The sequence below is a fragment of the Myxocyprinus asiaticus genome, chromosome 12, assembly GCF_019703515.2.
Source record: "Myxocyprinus asiaticus isolate MX2 ecotype Aquarium Trade chromosome 12, UBuf_Myxa_2, whole genome shotgun sequence".
NCBI classification, from domain to species: Eukaryota; Metazoa; Chordata; class Actinopteri; order Cypriniformes; family Catostomidae; genus Myxocyprinus; species Myxocyprinus asiaticus.
The window spans coordinates 17,713,850-17,737,102 of NC_059355.1; the positions used below are offsets into that span (position 1 = coordinate 17,713,850).

General features: G+C 39.8%; 2 protein-coding genes across 5 annotated transcripts in view; one reads left to right on the forward strand and one right to left on the reverse strand.

Annotated features, from left to right (window-relative positions):
• LOC127449037 (uncharacterized) overlaps positions 1-23,253 on the forward strand; it is a 254,002-nt gene that overhangs the window by 9,269 nt on the left and 221,480 nt on the right. The gene's annotated exons all lie outside the window — the stretch shown is intronic.
• LOC127449017 (uncharacterized) overlaps positions 10,409-23,253 on the reverse strand; it is a 63,977-nt gene continuing 51,132 nt past the window's right edge. For all 4 annotated transcript variants that reach the window (XM_051712092.1, XM_051712089.1, XM_051712091.1 and 1 more), the window contains 8 exons: positions 18,318-18,441; positions 17,609-17,687; positions 17,374-17,482; positions 17,076-17,209; positions 14,913-15,096; positions 13,664-13,784; positions 13,243-13,327; positions 10,409-13,048 (listed from right to left, as the gene is read on the reverse strand). In XM_051712092.1, the coding sequence (XP_051568052.1) occupies positions 12,395-13,048; positions 13,243-13,327; positions 13,664-13,784; positions 14,913-15,096; positions 17,076-17,209; positions 17,374-17,482; positions 17,609-17,687; positions 18,318-18,441 (1,490 nt within the window). In that variant the 3' untranslated portion in view covers positions 10,409-12,394. The remainder of the gene's footprint in view (positions 13,049-13,242; positions 13,328-13,663; positions 13,785-14,912; positions 15,097-17,075; positions 17,210-17,373; positions 17,483-17,608; positions 17,688-18,317; positions 18,442-23,253) is intronic.

Consider the following 23,253-nt stretch of genomic DNA (forward strand, 5'->3'; position numbering starts at 1 on the left):
AGTGAGCTAGGATTAGCCAGTCGTTGAGATAGTTGAGGATGCGGACGCCCACTTCCCTCTGCGACCTCTGCGACCTTCGTGAAGACGCGAGGGGACAAGGACAGGCCGAAGGGGAGGACCTTGTACTCTTATGCCTGGCCTTCGAAGGCAAACCGCAGGAAGGGTCTGTGTCAAGGTAAGACCAAGACGTGGAAGTACGCGTCCTTCAGGTCTACCGCCGCGAACCAATCTTGATGCCGGACGCTCGCTAGAATGCGTTTTTATGTCAGCATCTTGAACGGGAGTCTGAGCAAAGCCCGGTTCAGTACTCGCAGGTCCAGGATTGGTCGCAATCCACCGCCTTTCTTCGGTACGATGAAGTAAGGACATCGCGGCCTTGTGCAGAAGGGTAGTGATCTCTGCACGCAAGGTAGCGGCATTCTCGCCCTTCACCGAGGTGAAGCAGACGCCGCTGAACCTGGGCGGGCACCTGGCGAACCAAATCGCGTAGACACGTCAGACGGTCCGGGTCAGCCATCGCGACGAGTTGGAACTCCGGGCAAGGGGGACCAAGGGAATGATCACGTCGGACGTACCGGTGGGTGGGGCTTCGTGGCGGGGCGGAGCTCGAGGTGCCACGTCGTGGGGATTCGAGCCCCGTGGCCATGCTGAGTCCAGAGACATCGAAGCACTTACCTAGCTCCTGCCGCCCACCATAAGATTGGCCGATGAGGGGGGAGGAGGAGTCTCATCCCCGTAGTCCACCGGAACCAATCCCGTGTGGGAGTGTTTATGCCACAGCTGGGCGCACGGGGGCAGGGGGTCCGCCTCTGGAGCGCCATACCTGCAAAGATGGGACGGTGGACGATGGTCGTGACGACGGCCGTGCGCACCGGACATGTGACCGTAACAAGAAAACCGCTCTTTTGTTGAATTTTTGGGTACCACAGCCTCTTGGACATGCGCTGAAATTAAATGAAAATGAAACAAAGATTCTCCTCCTGGCCCTCCACCAGGGGATGGAGTGGTCTGCTCACCAGCTCCAGAGAAGCGGGTCTCCTCGCCCCTGGGTCACCCATCTCAGGGGCACTTTGAAGCCTTCCTCGGGTTCTTAGCGGCCGGCCGTGAGACGGGTGGTGTCTGCTTCCCGCGTTCGATGCTGCGCTCGATAACTCGTCTTCTTCCCGGGCTCCGAACAAGAGGTCAAACTCGCCCTGAGACGAGCCGGCGATCTCGTCCGAGCGCCCAACCAGGACAAGCGAGCATGCTGGGGAGTGGGAGGTCCGTGGGGGGAGGTGGAGGTGGTCCCATTGAGGTCCCCAAATCGCCCCCAGTGCTAACCGACACGGCCTCATACCCGTAGGTTATGACTGGGGACCCCCACTGGGGTGGCTTGCTTTCTTACAAATGCAAGCCGCGAACTCAACGTTACCATGGTCATGTTCTCGCAATGAGGACAAGACCTCGCAATGAGGACAAGACCCATCCATGAACGATGTCTCCACGTGGGCAGCACCCAGACACATAAGACAGCGATCGTGGCCATCAGAAGCGGAGAGATAACGACCGCAACCAGGAATAACACACAAATGGAAAGTCATCTTTAAAAAGACGTTCCGTGTGTGCCGCTTTTTTAGAAAGAAAATATGCTCTTTTAGAATATACTCTTTTTGTTGTTCTGCAGAAGCGCCCAGGGGCGTTCTCTGCACTCCACGGGTGCAGAGGGGGAGAAGCTGCTGAAATGCACCAAAGAATCCAGCAGAGGTGAATGAACTTCGTGGATGAATTCGGCTTCAATGAATAGAACTGCTTGGCTCCGAAGAGAAAATCTGAATGAGTGGATGCATACTAGCTCCTTTTATACCCGTATGTCCGGGGGAGTGGCATGCAAATTCCACTCGCCAATTCTCATTGGCCTTTTTTCAAAAAAGCAGAGGTGTTTGGGGCTCCCAAGAGTGACCCCTAGTGTCACTACATCGACACAACGTCGAGTGAGTGACAGATAGGGAAAATTTGTTGTTGCAGCTTTATGCTAAAATGCTTTACATTATTATTTTTTTCACATCTGTCTACACTCAACACCCCATAATGACAAAGCAAAAAACAGATTTGCAAACGTATTAAGAAGAAAAAACTTAAATATTACATAAGTATTCAGACCCTTAACTCAGTACTTATTTGAAGCACCTTTGGCAGCGATTTTCTTTTGGGGTGAAATCTGAACGGGACATGTTTTAATGAGATTCACCAAAACTCAATAGAAGTTTTGTGTGTGTGTGTGTATGTGTGTGATACCATGTGTACAGTTGTCCTTGTCACTCCCCTCTCTGCAGTCTGGACATTGGTCACACACTTTATAGTAGTAGTTGACACACTAACTCTCCTCTGTGCACTGGAACAGAGCGATACACACTGCAACACACACAGACAATTACAATAATTTCTGTTCCACAGTTGTAAAGCCCTTTCTGCAGTGAGCTACTTTAGTAAGAATCATAACATTATTTGTCTCATACCCAGATTGCAAGGTGATATTGATACGATGTTGATTTTTCATCTGAATTTCATTTTGGTTGAGATCGAAATTTCAATGTTAAAAGTATGCTGGATCAACATTGTAATTTTGATGAAAGCCAACAGCAAAAATAGGTGGTAAAAATTAAGAAATATCATGTTAACAACTTGTGTCCTATTTCACTTCTATTTTACATTTAGATTATTGATTTTTTTGTAATTTGCAGCACAACACTGTATTATTGTATTCAATTGTCATCATTCTATATGTTGCTGCGTTCAGTCGGCGGGCTGTCGGCCAGATAAATCCATTGTTTGGCTGCTTTACGAGTGAGAGCAGAGTTGTTAAGAATATGCAACTGCTAAATGTTTGGAAGAATGTTGATGTTCTTAATTAAAAATGAGATTAATCTGTCTGCACGAGAACAGTATTAATGGTGTTTAGTTTTTTTATGTTCAATAAAAGTGCTAGCTAAGATAAATACAGAAAAAATGGTTGACCCCCTTCAAGTTTTCATTTGGATAATCTGGCCCTCTGCAAGAAAGAAATTGAAGAGCTCTGCTGTATGTAAATTAAATTAATAGATGAGGCAGAAAATATATTATTGATAGCAGGTGTAGCCTTTAGCATTTCTTAGTACCCTTGGCATTTTCTAACAATATTCTTGTACCGTAAGTATACCAGAGACCGCTTAATGAATCTAGAGAAAACATATATTGTCGTAATTGTCTGTAGACTGCACATTATGGATGCTTTTCTGATCTGACACAGCCTATTTAGGTCATGGACCCTTTACTGATGAGATGTGGTGTTCCACAAGGATCTCTCATATGGCTCATTTTGTTTTCTTTATATATGTTACCGCTTAGTGCTGTGATTCGAAAATACAACATACATTTTCATTGCTATGCAGATGGGCTGTAGCTGTATTCGTCATTGAATCCCAATGATCTGATTATTTTAAGTGTTCTTCAAGCTTGTATAGCAGATATACAAAACTGGATGGCATGTCATTTTCTGCAGTTAAATACTGATAATACAGAGGTGCTGGACTAATACTACTTATTTGTAATCAAATAAGATTATTATTGTGTTCCCTTGGTTTTTGTTCTACTGTTTTTCATTTGTTCTTTTTTTGATGCAATGAGTGTGGGAGCAGTTTCTCCAGCAAAAACCTTTTTTTTAATTTTTTTTTACTGTTGTTAGTTTTGTGATGAAGATAATTGAACATTAGAAACTATGTGAAAGTTTTATTTATTATAATTGTTTTTCAGCAAATTACTTGAATCGTTGTTTATATTTTAACATTGTAACAATTGTTGTAACAAAGTAATGTAGAATCAACATCAGATTGCAACATTCAGTCCCATTAAACTTGATGCATCAACGTTGACATAGCATTGTTTCAATGCATGTTTGCTATCTGTGCGTTTACTGTGGTTTTCATGTTTCATGAATTCAGTGACTCATTTACCGTGATATTTGCGTCTCTCTGCCCACACTTGTTTCTCTTGCCATTTCTCACTTACTCATTTCTTTAGAATTAGAAATAGAATAAGTGTTGTGAGTCATTGCTCTGAAAATTAATCAGAACTGTGGAAGAAGTGAATAAATGGTGTTTTACCGCAGTTTCTCTCATCCAGTCCATTAGGGCAGTCTGCAATACCATCACACACTGGCACACAAAGACCATTGATGTTACAAAGCACCTGTCCGGAACATGTTGGAAAAACACACACAACAAAATTGATTTTCCAAGTGACAACAACAATAAAATAAACCAAATAGGAAATATAAATAAATAAAGCAAATGGTAAAAAACAACCAGTATAATGTGATTTATTCATGCCCCTGTGCATGCTGGGAACTAAATGCCAGCATAGTACTGCGGGCATCACACATTAAGGGCGTTTTACAAAGTATGTGCACAGGTGGTAATAATGAGAGGTTAATAAAAGTCAGAGGCCCGTACAAATGATCCGATTGGTTAAAGATGCTGTAGTGGACCTGTAACCCCGGGCCTGTGAGTGACACCTCTGTCGTCATTGCAACCGTGATGGTGGTGGAGAGTATATAGATTCGCGAAGCATACGGCTGTAACCCTCGAACCCCACACAACCTGCACACAACATACACACTCATGATCACACACACACATACACACTAACACTGAGCGTTAGGAGCCGTGAGGAGTGTTGATGTGGAGTGACAGATGGACCTGTGGTTCTGGATCTGCCCTGTGTGCACGTCTGACTGTAACTCGCTCGATTCAGTTCATATCCTTCAAATGACAAAGTCAGACCGTACGCCACAAACAGCACCTACATACACAACACATGATATACAGCAGGTCATTTGCATATGGGTCATTGACAAATAATGTCATCCGAGCTGATAAAAATTTAAAAGACACGTATCAAAGTTCATAGAAATGTAAACTTAGTATGCATGTTGGATTCATGCATAAAAAATAAAAACATTTATAGCATTTTCTACAAAAAATAAGCTTAATGGCTTTAAAAATGTCAAGTGCTGTAACCATTAAATAAAAGGTATTAAAAGAAGTTTCCTTGTACCTTAAATACAAGAGTGTACACAACTTAATCATTACATAAAAAAAAAAAAAAAAAAAAAAAAAGTTTTCCAGGTAAAAAAATAAATTATATATAACTTGACATTTTTAAAGCCATTATATATATAATTATATATAAAATATAAACATTATATATAAATATAAAATACAAAACTACAATTTAATAAAAATTAAAAAAAAATTTGAAATTGATGATTTGGACCAAATAATAAAGAAAAGCAGCCAATAAGTGCTCAACGTACTGTAGATGGGAACTCCAATACGGTTTAAAAAGCATCCCAGGGTGATACCTCAAGAAAATGTCAAGAGTACATGTCTGCAAATTCTAGGCAAAGGGTGACTACCTTGAAGATGCTAAAATATAACAGTTTTGGATTTTCACAACATAATTCCCATAGTTCCATTTGTTATTCCATAGTTGATAACTTTACTATTATTATTCTAAAATGTGAAAAAAAGATTATAAAGAATAAGGGTTTCAAAACTTTTGACTGGTTGTGTGTCTATACACACACTTTTATAATTATTTATTAAAGCAGTTACACACACACTATTCACAGCGCTTCACTTTTTCCACATTTTGTTATGTTACAGCCTTATTCCAAAATGGATTAAATTCATTATTTTCCTCAATTCTACAAACAATACCCCATAATGACAATGTGAAAGAAGTTAGTTTGAAATCTTTGCAAATTTAAAAAAAAAAAAAAAAAAAAAAAAAAAAAAAACACACACCACACATGTACATAAGTATTCACAGCCTTTGCTCAATACTTTGTTGAAGCACCTTTGGCACCAATTACAGCCTCAAGTCTTTGAGTATGATGCTACAAGCATGGCCAGGTGATGAGCGGTGCCTAGTTTCCTCCAGACATGACGCTTGCCATTCAGGCCAAAGAGTTCAATCTTTGTTTCTCATGGTCTGAGAGTCCTTCAGGTGCCTTTTGGCAAACTCCAGGTGGGCTGTCATGTGCCTTTTACTGAGGAGTGGCTTCCGTCTGGACACTGTACCATACAGGCCTGATTGGTGGAGTGGTGCAGAGATGGTTGTTCTTCTGGGAAGTTCTCCTCTCTCCACAGAGAACTGTCAGCTCTGTCAGAGTGATCATTGGGTTCTTGGTCACCTCCCTGACTAAGTCCTTTCTCCCCCGATCGCTCAGTTTGGCCACGCGGCCAGCTCTAGGAAGAGTCCTGGTGGTTCCAAACTTCTTCCATTTACAGATGATGGAGGCCACTGTGCTCACTGGGACCTTCAATGCTGCAGAAATTTTTCTGTACACTTCCCCAGATCTGTGCCTTGGTACAATCCTGTCTCAGAGATCTACAGACAATTTCTTGGACTTCATAGCTTGGTTTATGCTCTTACATGCACTGTTAACTGTGGGACCTTATATAGACAGGTGTGTGCTTTTCCAAATCATGTCCAATCAACTGAATTTACCACACGTGGACTCCAATCAAGTTGTAGAAACATCTCAACGATGATCAGTGGAAACAGGATGCACCTGAGCTCAATTTTGTGTGTCATGGCAAATGCTGTGAATACTTATGTACATGTGTTTTTTTTATTTTTTATTTTTAATAAATTTGCAAAGATTTCAAACAAACTTCTTTCATGTTGTCATTATGGGGTATTGTTTGTAGAATTTTGAGGAAAATAATGAATTTAATCCATTTTGGAATAAGGCTGTAACATAACAAAATGTGGAAAAAGTCAAGCGCAGTGAATACTTTCTGGATGCACTGTATATATATATATATATATATATATATATATATATATATATATATATATATATATAATCACTGATTACTTTAAGAAATAATTATAAAAGATGATCCCAAACTACTTTTGCCAACATATCACTTTTCATGAATTTCATCTTTTATGTATTTTGAACTCAGAAATTGAAAATGTGTTGCATTGTTGACCCAAGAGACACAAAACAGTCAACAAAGTTCTTTAAAGAAGCGTTTCCTCTGATAATACTGATAATGTGTTGCTTGATGAGTAACATTGATAGTACTTATTGATTAGAAAGCAACTAAGTCACTTTAGATAAAATAGTCTACAAATGCATACATGTAAATTAGGAAGGAGTGCTTCTCTTTTAAGTCAATGTGAAACACATGTAACTTCTGTAAAGTCACTGATTTCAGAGTGAATCTGAATATTCAGCAGGAAATACCAAAGGGCGACTCTTAATTCTTTCCTTCAGGATTTGATTGGATCAGGATTTGATTGGATCATGCTAAGATATTATTGGTTATTTAAATATTACTTAGGTTATTTCAATAATATTATTATTGATATTGAGCCACAGAAATGTATTACAAAAGATTATGAAATCAAATGTTTTTCTTTTGAACAGAGCACAATAAAATCAAAGATATTTATTTAGAAAGTACATTTTGATGTTGTCTTTAAAGCATGTGCATGGTTACAATTAGAAAATGAATGAGTCCAATGAAAACGTCTCACAGTGAAGATCCAGGTGCAGTTGGTGTCGCACAGCAAAAATTGGAGTGTTGAAATTTCAGGGTTAAACATTTCCCGAGTTGATTAAGCCTCACTTTAAAATGTTGGTTGTTGATTCATGTGTGTTCTTGTTTTGATGGCTGTGGCATTTTTATTGTGATAATACACTAATGGTTATTTTAATGTAATAGATGTATCAAGGGATGACACAGAGACCTCTGGCTCGAAGCAAGACAGTGAGCCAGAGCTGCCAGATGTCGTCATCGAGCCCCTCCCAACTGCATCAAGCAACAGATATGCTGTTCCAAAAGGACTCAATGGTAGGCCAGGCCTATACTTTAAACTACACATTTTAGTCAGCAGCTGTTAGTAACTAATCTTGTGGATCCCTTAATTATACATTTCCATAGAGATATGACACATTATTTAATGTGTATTTCAGACATTTCAAGATCCAAAGAAGAGGGTCCTGTACAGCCATGTTTGAAAACATTTCCCAGAACTCAGCATGGTACTAGGAAAAGGGCTTTCAACAGCTCCTGGTATAAGACTATATATTCATGAAAACAGAGTGACCCAAGTCTCTCCAGTATGCGAGTACAGTATTGTGTGTGTGTGAGAGAGAGAGTGAGTGAGTGAGTGAGTGAGTGAGTGAGTGAGAGAGAGAGAGAGAGAGAGAGAGAGAGAGAGAGAGAGAGAAATTGAGCTGCAGCTCCAAGGTAGAGACAGATTATTCATAGTATGTTAAATAATTCTAGTAAAGTAACCCTTTTGGACCACACTATCTACACACTGAAGAACTCCCAGTGAAGTGAATTATCACTTCTACCTCTGATCAGCAATCATGGGATTCATTCATGCTCCTTAGATGGCAGGTTAGGATTACACACTAATTTTCTGTCATGGTCTATTGACCCCCTGATGTAGCCTTGGCCACCCCATGTATAAAACTCTAGTTCCGTCACCGGGTCGATCTGTAATTTATTTATCATTGTGGTGTTAATGTTGTCCTCCTACTCATGTACAACAATTTCATCAAGACCAAATTTATGTTTATCAATTACTCCCTCTCAAAAAAAAAAAAAAAAAAAAAAATAAAATAAATTACATTATGGCCTTATTAAATAATTTTTTGTGTGTTGAAACCCAGAAATAACTATTTTCTGCGCAGAGCCGCAGCTGTGTCTCGCTGAAGAGACGTGGCCAATGTGAAAGCCCAACCCGACCGCGCAGCACACGCCCCGCTCAGGGAGTATACAGGTGCATCTCAATAAATTAGAATGTCGTGGAAAAGTTCATTTATTTCAGTAATTCAACTCAAATTGTGAAACTCGTGTATTAAATCAATTCAGTGCACACAGACTGAAGTAGTTTAAGTCTTTGGTTCTTTTAATTGTGATGATTTTGGCTCACATTTAACAAAAACCCACCAATTCATTATTTCAAAAAATTAGAATATGGTGACATGCCAATCAGATAATCAACTCAAAACACCTGCAAAGGTTTCCTGAGCCTTCAAAATGGTCTCTCAGTTTGGTTCACTAGGCTACACAATCATGGGGAAGACTGCTGATCTGACAGTTGTCCAGAAGACAATCATTGACACCCTTCACAAGGAGGGTAAGCCACAAACATTCATTGCCAAAGAAGCTGGCTGTTCACAGAGTGCTGTATCCAAGCATGTTAACAGAAAGTTGAGTGGAAGGAAAAAGTGTGGAAGAAAAAGATGCACAACCAACCGAGAGAACCTCAGCCTTATGAGGATTGTCAAGCAAAATCGATTCAAGAATTTGGGTGAACTTCACAAGGAATGGACTGAGGCTGGGGTCAAGGCATCAAGAGCCACCACACACAGACGTGTCAAGGAATTTGGCTACAATTGTCGTATTCCTCTTGTTAAGCCAATCCTGAACCACAGACAACGTCAGAGGCGTCTTACCTGGGCTAAGGAGAAGAAGAACTGGACTGTTGCCCAGTGGTCCAAAGTCCTCTTTTCAGATGAGAGCAAGTTTTGTATTTCATTTGGAAACCAAGGTCCTAGAGTCTGGAGGAAGGGTGGAGAAGCTCATAGCCCAAGTTGCTTGAAGTCCAGCGTTAAGTTTCCACAGTCTGTGATGATTTGGGGTGCAGTGTCATCTGCTGGTGTTGGTCCATTGTGTTTTTTGAAAACCAAAGTCACTGCACCCGTTTACCAAGACATTTTGGAGCACTTCATGCTTCCTTCTGCTGATCAGCTTTTTAAAAATGCTGATTTCATTTTCCAGCAGGATTTGGCACCTGCCCACACTGCCAAAAGCACCAAAAGTTGGTTAAATGACCATGGTGTTGGTGTGCTTGACTGGCCAGCAAACTCACCAGACCTGAACCCCATAGAGAATCTATGGGGTATTGTCAAGAGGAAAATGAGAAACAAGAGACCAAAAAATGCAGATGAGCTGAAGGCCACTGTCAAAGAAACCTGGGCTTCCATACCACCTCAGCAGTGCCACAAACTGATCACCTCCATGCCACGCTGAATTGAGGCAGTAATTAAAGCAAAAAGGAGCCCCTACCAAGTATTGAGTACATATACAGTAAATGAACATACTTTCCAGAAGGCCAACAATTCACTAAAAATGTTTTTTTTTATTGGTCTTATGATGTATTCTAATTTTTTGAGATAGTGAACTGGTGGGTTTTTGTTAAATGTGAGCCAAAATCATCACAATTAAAAGAACCAAAGACTTAAATACTTCAGTCTGTGTGCATTGAATTTATTTAATACACAAGTTTCACAATTTGAGTTGAATTACTGAAATAAATGAACTTTTCCACGACATTCTAATTTATTGAGATGCACCTGTATGTGAAACCAGCGTTACGCTGAATTTTTTATTCTCCATAAATAGGCTACTCATCAGATCCTGCACAGCAGTGTCTCTCAATCTATCAGTTTTGATTTGAAAAAAGTGTCTGAATTGGGGGGAGGGGTTGTTGAATCCCATAAGAGTTAAGTGACATGAAGATGCAATATTGAGAAACATCTTTGTCCATTTACAATGCTGCGCCTGTGACCCTCCCTCAATATCTTAAAATCCACAATCCATGCTGATAAATGATAGTGATGACAGAAAGACATTTTTTTTTTTAAATAAGACATACAAAAGGAATATGAGAGGAATGTTTACAACTCTAACATACACTATGCATCTCAGACATGGTGACTATTATTTTCAAATAAAATTGTCTATTATTGAGCCTAATGTCTTTCTATTGCTTTACACTTCATTAAGAATATTAAAATGACTCATTTTAATTAATATATTGAATTATTCTTTTAATTTTTGGTAGGGATTCCCATTGTGATTCTTTGGGAGTTGTGCGTGCATCTGATGTAATTATTCAGTTCAAACGGAGCAGACAGTGATTTCACGGTTTTCAGCAGTGTAAGGAGACTCCCCAAGAGCTCCGACTCAATTAAAACACTGTTGAAAAGCTTACAATAGCAACAACTCAACAAAAGTTAATGAAGATTACTCACCGAACTTTAAAAATGGCCAGAATCGGCTGTCTAATGATGCTTTTTTCTTGACCAATGAAAAGCGTTTGCTGTTCTGACTGCACCCAAATACTTCCACTTTGCATGAAAAGTACCACCTCAGCAGCAGGTACTAAAAGGTTCCTGGTTTGGTTCAGATTTTAGTTACATGTGGCGGAAAAACAATGAGAACCTGAAATAGCACCTGCAACTAGGAAAAGTTCCTGCAATGGAAAAATGTCTAATATCATTAGGGTCATGCTTTGAAATGGCTGCATTTTCCTGTTTGATATGGTGGTTATAAAAGGGATATATTCCTATTCCTTCAGAAAAGTAACAGGGTTGACAATTTTACAGTTTAATGGTCATAAAAACTAAAATATGCTTCTTTCATTCAAACTCGGGTGCGCACTAAAGGTGCTAGTGTGAAAACACCCTTAGTCCTGGTTCGCTTAGCATTCACACTGGCATTTTTAACACCGAACCAAAAAGCATCAGGAAAAAGTCACAACCTGATTGGACAGCTTTTATGACTTATATTTTGCAACAGAACTTGCCGAACATCCAAAACAATGCTGGCTGCTGGGCTAAATGCGCTCATTGGATTTTTATATGTATATATGGTGGTATTTTTACCAGCTGAGAACAAACAAAGAGCTAATAAAATGTGTAAAGGATTCAAAACAGCGCAAGGAATGCCTCCGTTGCACACACAAACGAAGATAAGCTGCAAGGACGGCTGACGGCGGTTCCGACGCCTGTACCGAACTGTAATGGGCAACATAGCTCCTATGATGAGAACAACCAGGTATGCTTGAGGTCAGTATTAGGCTATGTATCATTTTCTTTTTTGGTCCGGACCAAGAGAACCGAACTACAAGTGTGAACACATCAGAACTATTGACTTATCTTACATTCAAAATAGCAAACATTGTTCAAAATACATGTTTGAATTAAAAAAATAAATAAAATAAAATGACGAATATTTTACAACTGGTTTCATGTAATGAATAAAAAAACCTTTGTTAGCAAAATTCCAATAAATAAAAATTATATATTATGATAACACATGTGGGTTGTTATAAACCTTCTTATCACAAACAATAAGAATTTTCTGAAGGTTTTGAAGGTTTTTCATGGTCTGATTCATGGTAAACTGTGTGGTAGAATTCTCTCAGAAGTAACTGGACTCGCATCATATGATTTTCACAATTGAACTGTGTGTGAACAGAAGCGTATTTAACACAACAAACATAACTGACACTGTATTCTGCTGCTGCGAACGTTGCCTGTGTTGCCTTCTGAATAAAATTAATTTTGCACATTTTTCACTGGCATATAATCGCCACTAGAGGGCTCTATCAGCCCACATGATCTGTGCAGGTCCGGGTCTAATTCAATGGTGGGAATTAGACGGTTTGTTCCCAGCATAAGAGGAGTTCGCTCCCAGCCCGAGAGCAGGAGTCTGTTGGGATGAGGAACATGCAGGTCCAGTAGCAGGTGAGGGAGCAGATTTAAACCCAGAGGGCTCGGGAGATCAGTTTCTTCCAGGCTGTCTTCAGCTCCGGCGGCGAAGCCTGAATCAGGACTCTGTGTATCCTGACGGAGCTGCTCGATTTTCTTCAAATCAGATTCCAGCTCACGCGCTCTGTCCTTAGTGCTGTGAGTGAACGCAGTGGAGCACTGCAAAACCGTCTCTAGAGCGCTGTCTCCCCCAGCAGGCCCATATGAGCAGTGCACCGAGCAGGGTTCCAGGGTGTTGCGGGGCCCAGTGGAGCTCTGAGACAGGAAGTAGGTGGAGTTTGAGAAGTTGGAGGATTTGGTGGTGCCTTCCCACCTATCCTGCATACCACTGCTGATTCTTTCAGTGAGACAGGAATTGTCGCAATCCTGCAGTTTGACAACCTCAACGGGACTGACGCACTCCGAGTCCACCTCAAGAGCGAAAACTAATCCGAGCCAAGACTGAGAGAGAGAAAATACCATCATCATGATAAAACAGAACAGAAAAACAGATATAATGTAGGGTTTCAAACCCCACCCCTGAAAATACTTATTTTTTGCATTTTTCTAATTAAATTCACTTTTTTTCATTACAATGATCATATCAGCATAGTAATTTAAGTTGAATTTAAAATTGACATGAATACAGGACTCACCTTAAAATTTCCTTTGTGGTGGGAGTTCAGATCACCAAAGTATTTGGAGGGATCAGGTATATATGAGGACTGGATTTTCTCGAACCTGAACATTAAACAGACCACAATTCTGTTCGTCAACTGCTGTTTTACTCATATAAAGGGTTTTATTTGTAGTATGATGTAGGTTTTCAATTGTATATTTTCACCTAGAATACATATAAAAGAATAGAAAAAAATCTTGTCAGCTTGCAAAACGATGATGTTTTTTGACCAACGGGTTGCTAATGTTTTGTAAGTTACAACAGCGGCTTCTTCTGTTCTTTCCACTGTATTGACAGTGTCTTATCTGCCCACGATTACCCAGGTGTGTGAGAGGTGTTTATTTAGTTTATCTACCGTATTACAGTGGTTATTACTGTATTTGTGGTTACATACTCACCATGTGATTTTGTAGCATTTGAAGAGTATGGTAAAGATTGAGATGGTAGCAAGAGTGATTCCGGTAAGAGTTATTCCTATTATAGATGAAGACCAGTCTAGACCCACAACCTCACCAACACCTGAAACAGACAGATGAGTTATTAATCATAAACAGTATCAAAGTGCTTTAAAAGTGCTGTAAGTAGTACACAAAAAATGTCTCTATCATACCTGACAGATTTCACTGACACTGCTGTAGCTGAAGGTGAGCCAGGGCATTCAGGCCCACCCAAACAATGCTGCAATGTCCACTTATTATTAGCACTTTGGGCTTATTCTTTTTCTTGTTTTTTTCTCTCTTTTAAATATGAGCAGTCGCTGCTAATAAATATGAGCAGTTGTAAGTTTTTTTGGGCTTATTTCCAGTATACAGTCATGCTTTTGGGGTTGCTGGTGCTTAACCTCCTAATTATAGTGGTCAAATATCCCCACCTACTGTTCGAGCCGCATTCTACAACAGTGGTGTCAAACACATGGTCCGTCAATTAGTTCAATCGGATCTGCGCGGCAGAATTTAGCACTAGCTGTCTTGCGCATACCCAACCTGCAAATTAGCAAATATTTTAGCGGTAACTGGATCTGTGAGTCACACCGTCACAGGTAGGGTCTGAAATGAAGGGGGCTTGAGGCAAATGTGCCACCAAAAATGGCCCCAAAATTAAAAATGTAGGAGCAAAAAATGTCCTCGTAATGAACTCTTTTGTATTTTTATTTGTTACATCTGATTTAATCCTTAATATTACATTATAGTCCTAGTTACATATTTTAGCATAAGTTGCTGTTGATTTAATTCTTAGGTTAAGGGGTAATACATTCTCAAGCTTGAGAATTTGTATAAAAGATGTTGTATTTGACATAAACAGATGAGACACAGTTTATGTTTTAAGTGGTTAGGAAAAAAAAAAAGCCCTCAAAAGAAACACCCCTAAAAAAAAAAATATTGTCCCTTATGGTAAAACTTCATTTCTGACACTGGTCACAGAGCAATCCAGTTTATTTTCCCCCTTTCATGTCAGTGATGACAACATGGACAGATACAAGGAAAAATACTAGAAGTAAAAGTGGATTTCTCGGTTGCTTCCAAGTCTTCACAGAATGATTATTAGATGTGATGCAATTTTACAGATTTAATGCTGCCAGAGTTTTTGGCAAGCAGACCAGTGATCACATTTAAAGTGAAGTCAGACAGGTGTGTTAATGTTTCTCACCAGGCATGGTGGGTCTCCTGCCCACTTTTGAAGTCCAGCTGTATTCTTTACTCCACTCACTCCAGGTGGCGTTGGACAGTAAAGGTTTGTCTCTCACTCTGACCACATACTGTTCATGTAAGATCACATGCTCTTCTGGCAGCTCCACTTGCAGATCTGTGAGTTCTGAGATCGTCTTCACATCCTGTTCAGATAATGAGAGAGGTGAAGAGACCATTGCTCTATTACATGTCTCGAGAAGGGTATAGCTGCAGACAGAGTTCCAAAATGGGGCGGGAGCTCCAAACCGGCAGCAAAGATGTAGGGAGCCCCTTACCTAACCCTAACCATCTGTGGAGGTGTCGCCCCCTTTTGGAGTTGGCGCAACCCTCTTTTGGAGTAACCCCGCCCCCCTTTGGAGAAAGCATGCCCTATTTTGAGATTCTGACCCCATTTGGAGATCTCTGTCCTTCAGCTATACCTTCTTGCACATCTCTGCTAACAGAGTGTTAATAGTGCCCTGCCGCGCCCTCTGGCGACTTTAACAATTACATGATTAAAGCTCACGAGTTACCAGTCACAAGTTTGGACACACTCAATTTAAGCTTCTAATGATCTTAAAAACTTTGATATAAAGGCTTTAAAGTTTAAAATGAGTTTAGCAGACAGGTATAAGTAGTGCATACATATGAATTGGTTTAAAAAGCTACAATTGTATTACTCAGTTGGAACAGATATTAAAGAAATAGCAGTGATCAATATTTTAGCACACATGTGAACTCCTTCAATACTGTTTAAAAGCATGTCAGGTGAAGCACCTCATGAATTTACTTGAGAGAATGATCAGAATCTACACAAACAACGACCTCAATTGTTTAAGAGTCAACTCAGGCAGGGTTCGAACCTGTACCCTTTCAATCTTCAGTCCAGCGCACCTGCCACTACGCAATACTGCTACAAGCTTAATAGGTGATAAAGAGACATACCATGCTCAGAGTCAGCACACAAAATCATTGCTGAGATACTGCTGTTGTTCATGCAGGATTTGGATGAAAAAAAAAAAAATAATGATGCGAACTAACACTGAGTCTGAATATCCATACTTCCCTTCTAAATAGTATGCTAAAACAGGATGCCAATGGAGTAGTTTGTCTGAATTTTTAATATTCATAAAACAGTAAGCGAGGAATACCCAGATGACCTACTATTTCCGATGAGAAATAGATCAACTGGACACTTAACAATCCCATAATACCTCGGGAGTTGAGGCGACGTCATTTTCAAAACACTGGATTTTGGATGAACCGAACGGTTCTTTACAACTGTAAGTGATATATATACCATGAAATTTGTTCATTGCGCTTAAATGGTGCTTGTTTAACAAAACCAGTGTAGATTATTTCCACTGTTGTTGTTATTTCATCATATAATTCGGGTCACGGGTCAATATCCACATCCCTGGATGAAGTACTTCCAGAATCTATTCATACAACTTGCATGCATACCTAAAGAATGTATTGTTTTACCAACCAAGAAGTGCATCCTTCATAAAATAAAGTACATACTCTGACAGTATGTGACTTCGGTCATAGGGTAAGTTTGGTTTTGACAAGACAAAGCATCAAAGCTACACAAAAAACAGGAAGATACAGTCTGACTTCCTGTTTCTCAGTAACTTTGTCAACTTAGTTACAGTGTTATTCTGTAACTCTTGAGTAAATAAAAAATCCCTTCTTATCTTTTGAGCGGTTCGGTCTGAAGATGATCTGAGACAAATATGGTGACAACTGGACATGATTTGTAGGAGGAGAAGCAAAAAAACTGCTAAGAATATAATTCATGATTTTGTGCAAACAATACAATGTAAATTGAAAAAAATAAAAATAAAAACTAAATCAACTCAGTATGCGGAGTGAAGCCAGAAGGAAAATGACTCTTCTAGGACAAACGGTTAAAAAATCAGTTTGCCAAATTTCACCATTTTCCGACATATTCTATGGGCTAGATTCTATGGGCTGCAACAGACTCTAATGGCCCCTAATGAGATGCTGCATCTAAACTTTTGACTGGTAGTTTATATGAACACATCCATCAAATTACACACACTAAAATACAATTCTGAATCTGTATCCATTTGTAGGGAACTCTGCGTCAATAATATAAATGTGGCGTCAGTGTACTCACCGTCCAGCTCTGAGCTGCAGATTTAAACTGAAGTTCAAACTTATGTGTGAGGTATCTCGACTTTGGAGAACCGAATCTCCAAGAAACATTGAGCCCGTCAACTTCCGCCATCTGAGGGGGAGACACTTTCACTACTGCACACACAAACACATCACATGTCATTTGGATTATAGGGAATGGAGCTTCATGTACATATACAGAATATGCATGAAGTTCTTGTATGAATCAATGTGTTTTGTTGGACATGCCAAACTAAATACTTAATCAGACTAATATCATGTGATTGTGTTTGACTCACCACTGCCAATTGCTTTATGTTGCGGTATTGTAGCCACAGGATTCTCAAAGTTTTCACATCTGACGTCTTGATGTATAAACGCTGCTGGAATTATTATACCTATACTGCTCTGTAGCAGAAGAGAGAGGAAACATCTATTATCAGATATGCTCTATTTCACTTGATCAATAGATATGAACCAGTTCTGGATTATCAAAAAGCCATCAAATTCTTCAAAACGGACATCAAAATTCACCTTAAACACGATGGTGGCACTGCGTATGTTTGGCTCTGCGCTGTCAGGAGACAGTTTTGCACTTTCCTCATCTAGCGAACTGAAATTAAAATGGACTGTATCATTTATACATACAATTTATGTCTTTGAAGAATGAATAAATGTGTCTTCATACAGCCAAAACAATAAGTAGGAACAGCATTTCTTTGCTACTGTCCATGTTATTACTTTTATCAAACAAATGGAGAGTGAACTGACCAACAATCCAGAATTAAGTCACCAGAATGATCAACTGATAATGAGGTTTGTCTAATCACTTCCTGCTGTTTTAGCTAAATGTTCAACTTGTGTTACGTAAAATAGTTCAGCCAAAAATGAAAATTCTGACATTAATTCCTCATATTTACTCATCTTGTTCCAAACATATATGATGTTATTTTGACTGTGGAACACAAAAGGAGATGTTAATCAGAATGTTCATGCTGCTCTTGTCACTGACAGTTCAAAATTGCCTAGCTCCAAAAAGACTTAAAGAAAATATAGTGCACAAGTCATATGGATTACTTGGTTAATGTCATTGTATGGTAAAGAGCTGTGTGAACATTCTTCAATATTTCTCCCTTTGTGTTCCACAGCACACAAGCAGTTGTTTTTCTCTCTCTTCAAATGTAAAGGCTCATTGTTTATTTACATCATGTTACTTAAAGTATTAATGAAAGCAATTTCTTACTTTTTCTTAACCATGACATGCAGGGAGCAGTTTGAGTCTGTTCTGACAGGTGGATTTGTCGCTAGTTTAGAGGTGTTCCAAACACATGTGAAGGTGTTGAAGAAGTCATTATGACACTCTAAACCTAGAGGAAAATCACAAAAAAAGATATCTTTAATATCTCAACATCTGTTTCTCTTAGATAGCGATGACATTCAATTGAGACATTTCCTTAAAGCTGACTGTGTCATTACCAGTGGCGGGCCATGTATTAAAAGTCTAGGCCTTCAGTGTGATTCATGCCATTAAGAAAACACAGCTTCACAATGAATAAGACACCTTATGCCTTTGGGAATCACACATTATATCGCAGCTAACTAATAATACCAATTGACATTTTAAAAACACATCCACGCACGAAAGCCAGAACTTGAAATGACACTTAATGCTCAAGCCTAATTTTAACTGCAGCATGACTGTTTTGTGAAATGAACATCTCCCGAACAGACATTCAAAACTCATAATTTTTCATATGAACCTACTAAGGAGGTCTGTAATACCTGGAAAAATCTATCTAATTATATTTGCGATTTAAATGTTGCTTGCAATAAATTTCATTTCGTCAGGGTTATGTTGCGTTCCATTCAGGTTGGATGAGGGATATTCCTACTTGATATCTCCAACCATAAATGCATTCCATTCCCCGATATTCGAATTGCAACGCTCCCGCTAGCTTAGCAGGGGTTTGACTCTCATTAGAGAAGTCTCCTAGAAACCCAAGTGATAAACAATACTGCAGCGCTAGTATTTGTGCTTCAGGTGTACGATTATCAAAAGAGATTATAAATGTTTTATACACCTGTTTCTACAGGCATTTGTTAAACAAGCTTTAATATCATGTAATGTGGAAATTAACTCATTTATCATATTACTTAATAAAGTGAATGTTTATCACTTACTTTGTATATCTCCGAGTGTCGACATGTTTGTGTGACATCATGCAACTGCATCTCGGCGAAATCAGAGTTGAGAATTTCTCCACGAGCCTACAAATTGTAATTCTGACTTCAAGATGCATTCCATTGCACTTTTCCTAGTAGGAAGTTGTAAAATCCGACTTTGCGAGTTGAATGGAACGCAGCACTACTTTTCAAAACTTGATCCGACACTGAATGCTCAAGCAGCCTAATTTACACTTAGAAAACTCCTGATGTTGCTATAACAATGCAAAAAGCACTTACCAATATGCATGAAGTGAAAATCAGTCCTCCTTTCATGCAGAACCTCTCGTGTTTTTTTTTTTTTTTTTTTGTTATTAACAATTTTTATTGATTCCACACTCAAATCAACATAAACAGCACATGAAAATATACCCCGCTCCCTCCCTTCTTCCCCCCACCCACCCACGCAACACACAACCCAGTGGTCAGACACAGAATAATAACAGACACACATACAAGCAAAAAAAAAATAAAATACTCCGATATAAAAAAACTAAAAATTGCCCAACAAAAAAGAAAAAGGGTTCCACACATCAATTAATTACATACACTCCATTTAAACTGTCCCTCTCCACTGTTCCTCCCTGGCACCCTCCAAGAAGGCCAAATAAGTGCCCCACTTCTTCTCAAAGGCACCCAAGCTGCCCAGCCACCTATGCGACATCTTTTCAAAGGCCGCCACTGTGCCCAATTCGGTGCACCACTCATGAAATGAGGGTGCACCAGCCAACTTCCATCCCCCAAGGTTCACTTTCCTGCTGATCATCCCACTGGTAAGGACCAAGTTTTCAATGTGTGTGTTCCCTAAGTTAACCCCTGCCCCATCCCCCAAAATACAAAGTCTGGGGCAGAATGAAATCTTGAGTGCTCAGGATCTCACAGACATAATTCTGAACCCTCGACCAAAACTCTTGAATCTTAGTACAATTCCAAAAAACATGGGCTATGTCCCCATCCTCTGATTGGCATCGCCAACAGGTGGGTGTATCTTTAAGACCAAGCCTATGCAATCTAGAGGGATTCAATAAAAACGATGCAGAATCTTAAATTGAATGAGGCGCATCCTTGCATCCCTAGACATAGACTTGGCATTTCTTTAAATCCTACCACATTCTTCATCCTCCAGTACTAAATTCAAGTCTTTCTCCCATAACTTCTTGAGAGATGTCAAAACCCCATCCCCTAGACTCTGAATTAGCCAGGAATAGTACGCTGAAGCCTCGTGACCCTTTCCAAAAGCCGCTAGTACTATCTCAAGAGTGTCTGCAGCTTTAGGGGGCTGTGTACTACACCCAAAGATGGTACAAAGTAGATGGCGCAGCTCTAAGTACCTGAAGAATTGAGATCTGGGAATCCCAAACCGGTGTGTAATATTTTCAAAGGATCTCAATGCTCTATTCTCATACAGGTCACCCAGCATAGCAACTCCCTTCTCAATCCATTCTGTCCAGCAAAAAGGGACTTATTAATACACAGTTTAGGGTTTAACCAAATACTTGCGGCAACGTTCAGGTAAATGTCCGAATTGAGCACGCGGGAAACCCTTGTCCACACTAACTGCAGGTGTGAGATAATGGGATGTGTCTTTATTTCTCCGGGCAGCTTAGTAGAAAGACATTGCAATGGCAAGATAGGGGCAAGAAGTTCTTGTTCAATGCAGAACCAGGGAGGGGCTCTTTCAGGTGGAAGCGACCAATGAGCCAAATGTCTGAGACCGAATGCATAATAATAAAAATAAATCTTGGGTAAGCCTAGCCCACCTTTGTCAATCGGCCTATGTAACTTATTGAATTGTAATCTGGGACGTTTACCATTCCAAATGAAAGACTTTGCTATGCTTTCAAATTGCTTGAAATAAGAGAGGGGGACATCTACCGGGAGAGACTGTAGCAGGTAGTTAAATTTTGGAATACAGTTCATATTAATAACATTAACCTTCCCAATCATCGATAAATGTAATGAAGCCCACCTACCCACATCGCTCGAAAACCGTTTTATTAAGGGGTCAAAATTAACTAACTAAATCAGACAAATTTGTAGGGAATAAAATGCCCAAATACTTAATGCCCTGTTTGGGCCACTGGAAGGTGCCTGGCTGGGAGGCCGTTACTGGACAGTATGCTGTCAGAGCCAATGCTTCGGATTTAGACCAGTTGACTTTGTATCCTGAGAATTTGGAAAAGGAATTAATAATTCTGTGGAGGCAAGGCATAGATTTATTAGGGTCAGAGACAAATAATAAAATATCATCTGCATAAAGCAGCAGCTTATGTGCCACGCCTCCCGCCACCACCCCTGGAAAATCATCCTCCTTTCTTATCGCGACTGCTAATGGTTTCAGGGCAAGACAGAACAATAATGGGGAAAGAGGGCAACCCTGCCGAGTGCCCCTATCCAGAGTAAAATAATCTGAAATTAGTCCATTTGTTTGTACCGCTGCTACAGGGTGTCTATAAAGTAACTTGATCCAACCAATAAACGTACTCCCGATCCCATACCTTTCCAAAATCTTAAAAAGATAATCCCATTCTACCATATCAAACGCCTTTTCGGTGTCAAGTGAGATGGCAGCGACCGGAGACTGATCATTCGCTACTGACCACATGATATTGATGAAACGCCTGATATTGTCAGAAGAGCTACGACCCCGAATAAACCCCACCTGATCTATATGTATAAGAGATGTCATAACCTTACTTAATTGGTTAGCCAAAATTTTAGCCAAAATTTTTACATCTAGCTGGATCAGGGAGATTGGACGGTAACTTTTACACTCGCTTGGATCTTTGTCCTTTTTAAGAATCAGACTGATCCGGGCTTGTGTCATGGTTGGAGGAAGCTTTCCATTCTTTAATGATTCAGTATAAACTTCTAACAAAAGTGGAGCCAGTTCTGTAGCATAAGATCTAAAAAATTCAGCAGCAAACCCATCTGGCCCCGGAGCCTTGCCTGTAGGTAGGGACTTAATTACCTCGTCAAGCTCCTCCAAGTTTATCTCAGAATCAAGAGAATTTTTTTGCTCAGTTGTCAGTTTAGGGAGATCTAATGGTTCCACAAATTTTCTAATATCTTCAACAGTAGACGAAGACGTGGAACTATAGAGATCATGATAGAATTCTTTAAAAGCATTATTAATATCAATGGCTGAGGTAAATATTTCACCACCAGCAGATTTCACTGAGGGAATGGTAGAAAAAGACTCTCTCTGCTTTATATATCTAGCCAAAAGCTTCCCTGCTTTGTCACCTGACTCAAAGTATGACTGTCTTGCCCTGAACAACCAAAACTCCAATTTCTGCGACAAAATAGTATTATATCTGTATTTCAATCGGGTCAATTCTCTGACGACATTCGCCGCTTCAGCTCTGCCTCGGCACTTTTAATATTTCCTTCCAACTCCACGAGTTCTCGTGCTTTGGATTTTTTTGATGAATGAGGCATACTGTATGATCCGACCCCTGAGAACCGCCTTAAGTGCCTCCCAAGCCACGCCCACAGAGGATACCGAGGACCAGTTGGTCTCCATATAAACACTGATTTCAGTCTTTAACATTTGTTGGAAATCAGGATTTTGCAAAAGGGACACATTAAGGCACCAGCTATATGATTTCTTTTTCTCTATATGTGGCATATCACCTCTAAACTTACCAGGGCATGATCTGAGACTAAAATGTTTCCAATTGAGCAATCCACAACAAATGAAATGAGGGATTTGGATATCCAAAAAAAATCTATTCTAGAATAAATCTTATGGACTGATGAAAAAAATGTATAGTCCCTACCAGATGGGTTCAAAAGTCTCCAAATATCTGTAAGACCAAGATTTTTACACATCCTGTGAAGCATCAGTGTTGCTCTAGGGGGTTTACACACTTTTGCTTCACTATGATCAAGGACTGAGTCCATCAAAAGATTAAAGTCTCCTCCCAATATTATCTCATGAGGGGTGCCAGCAG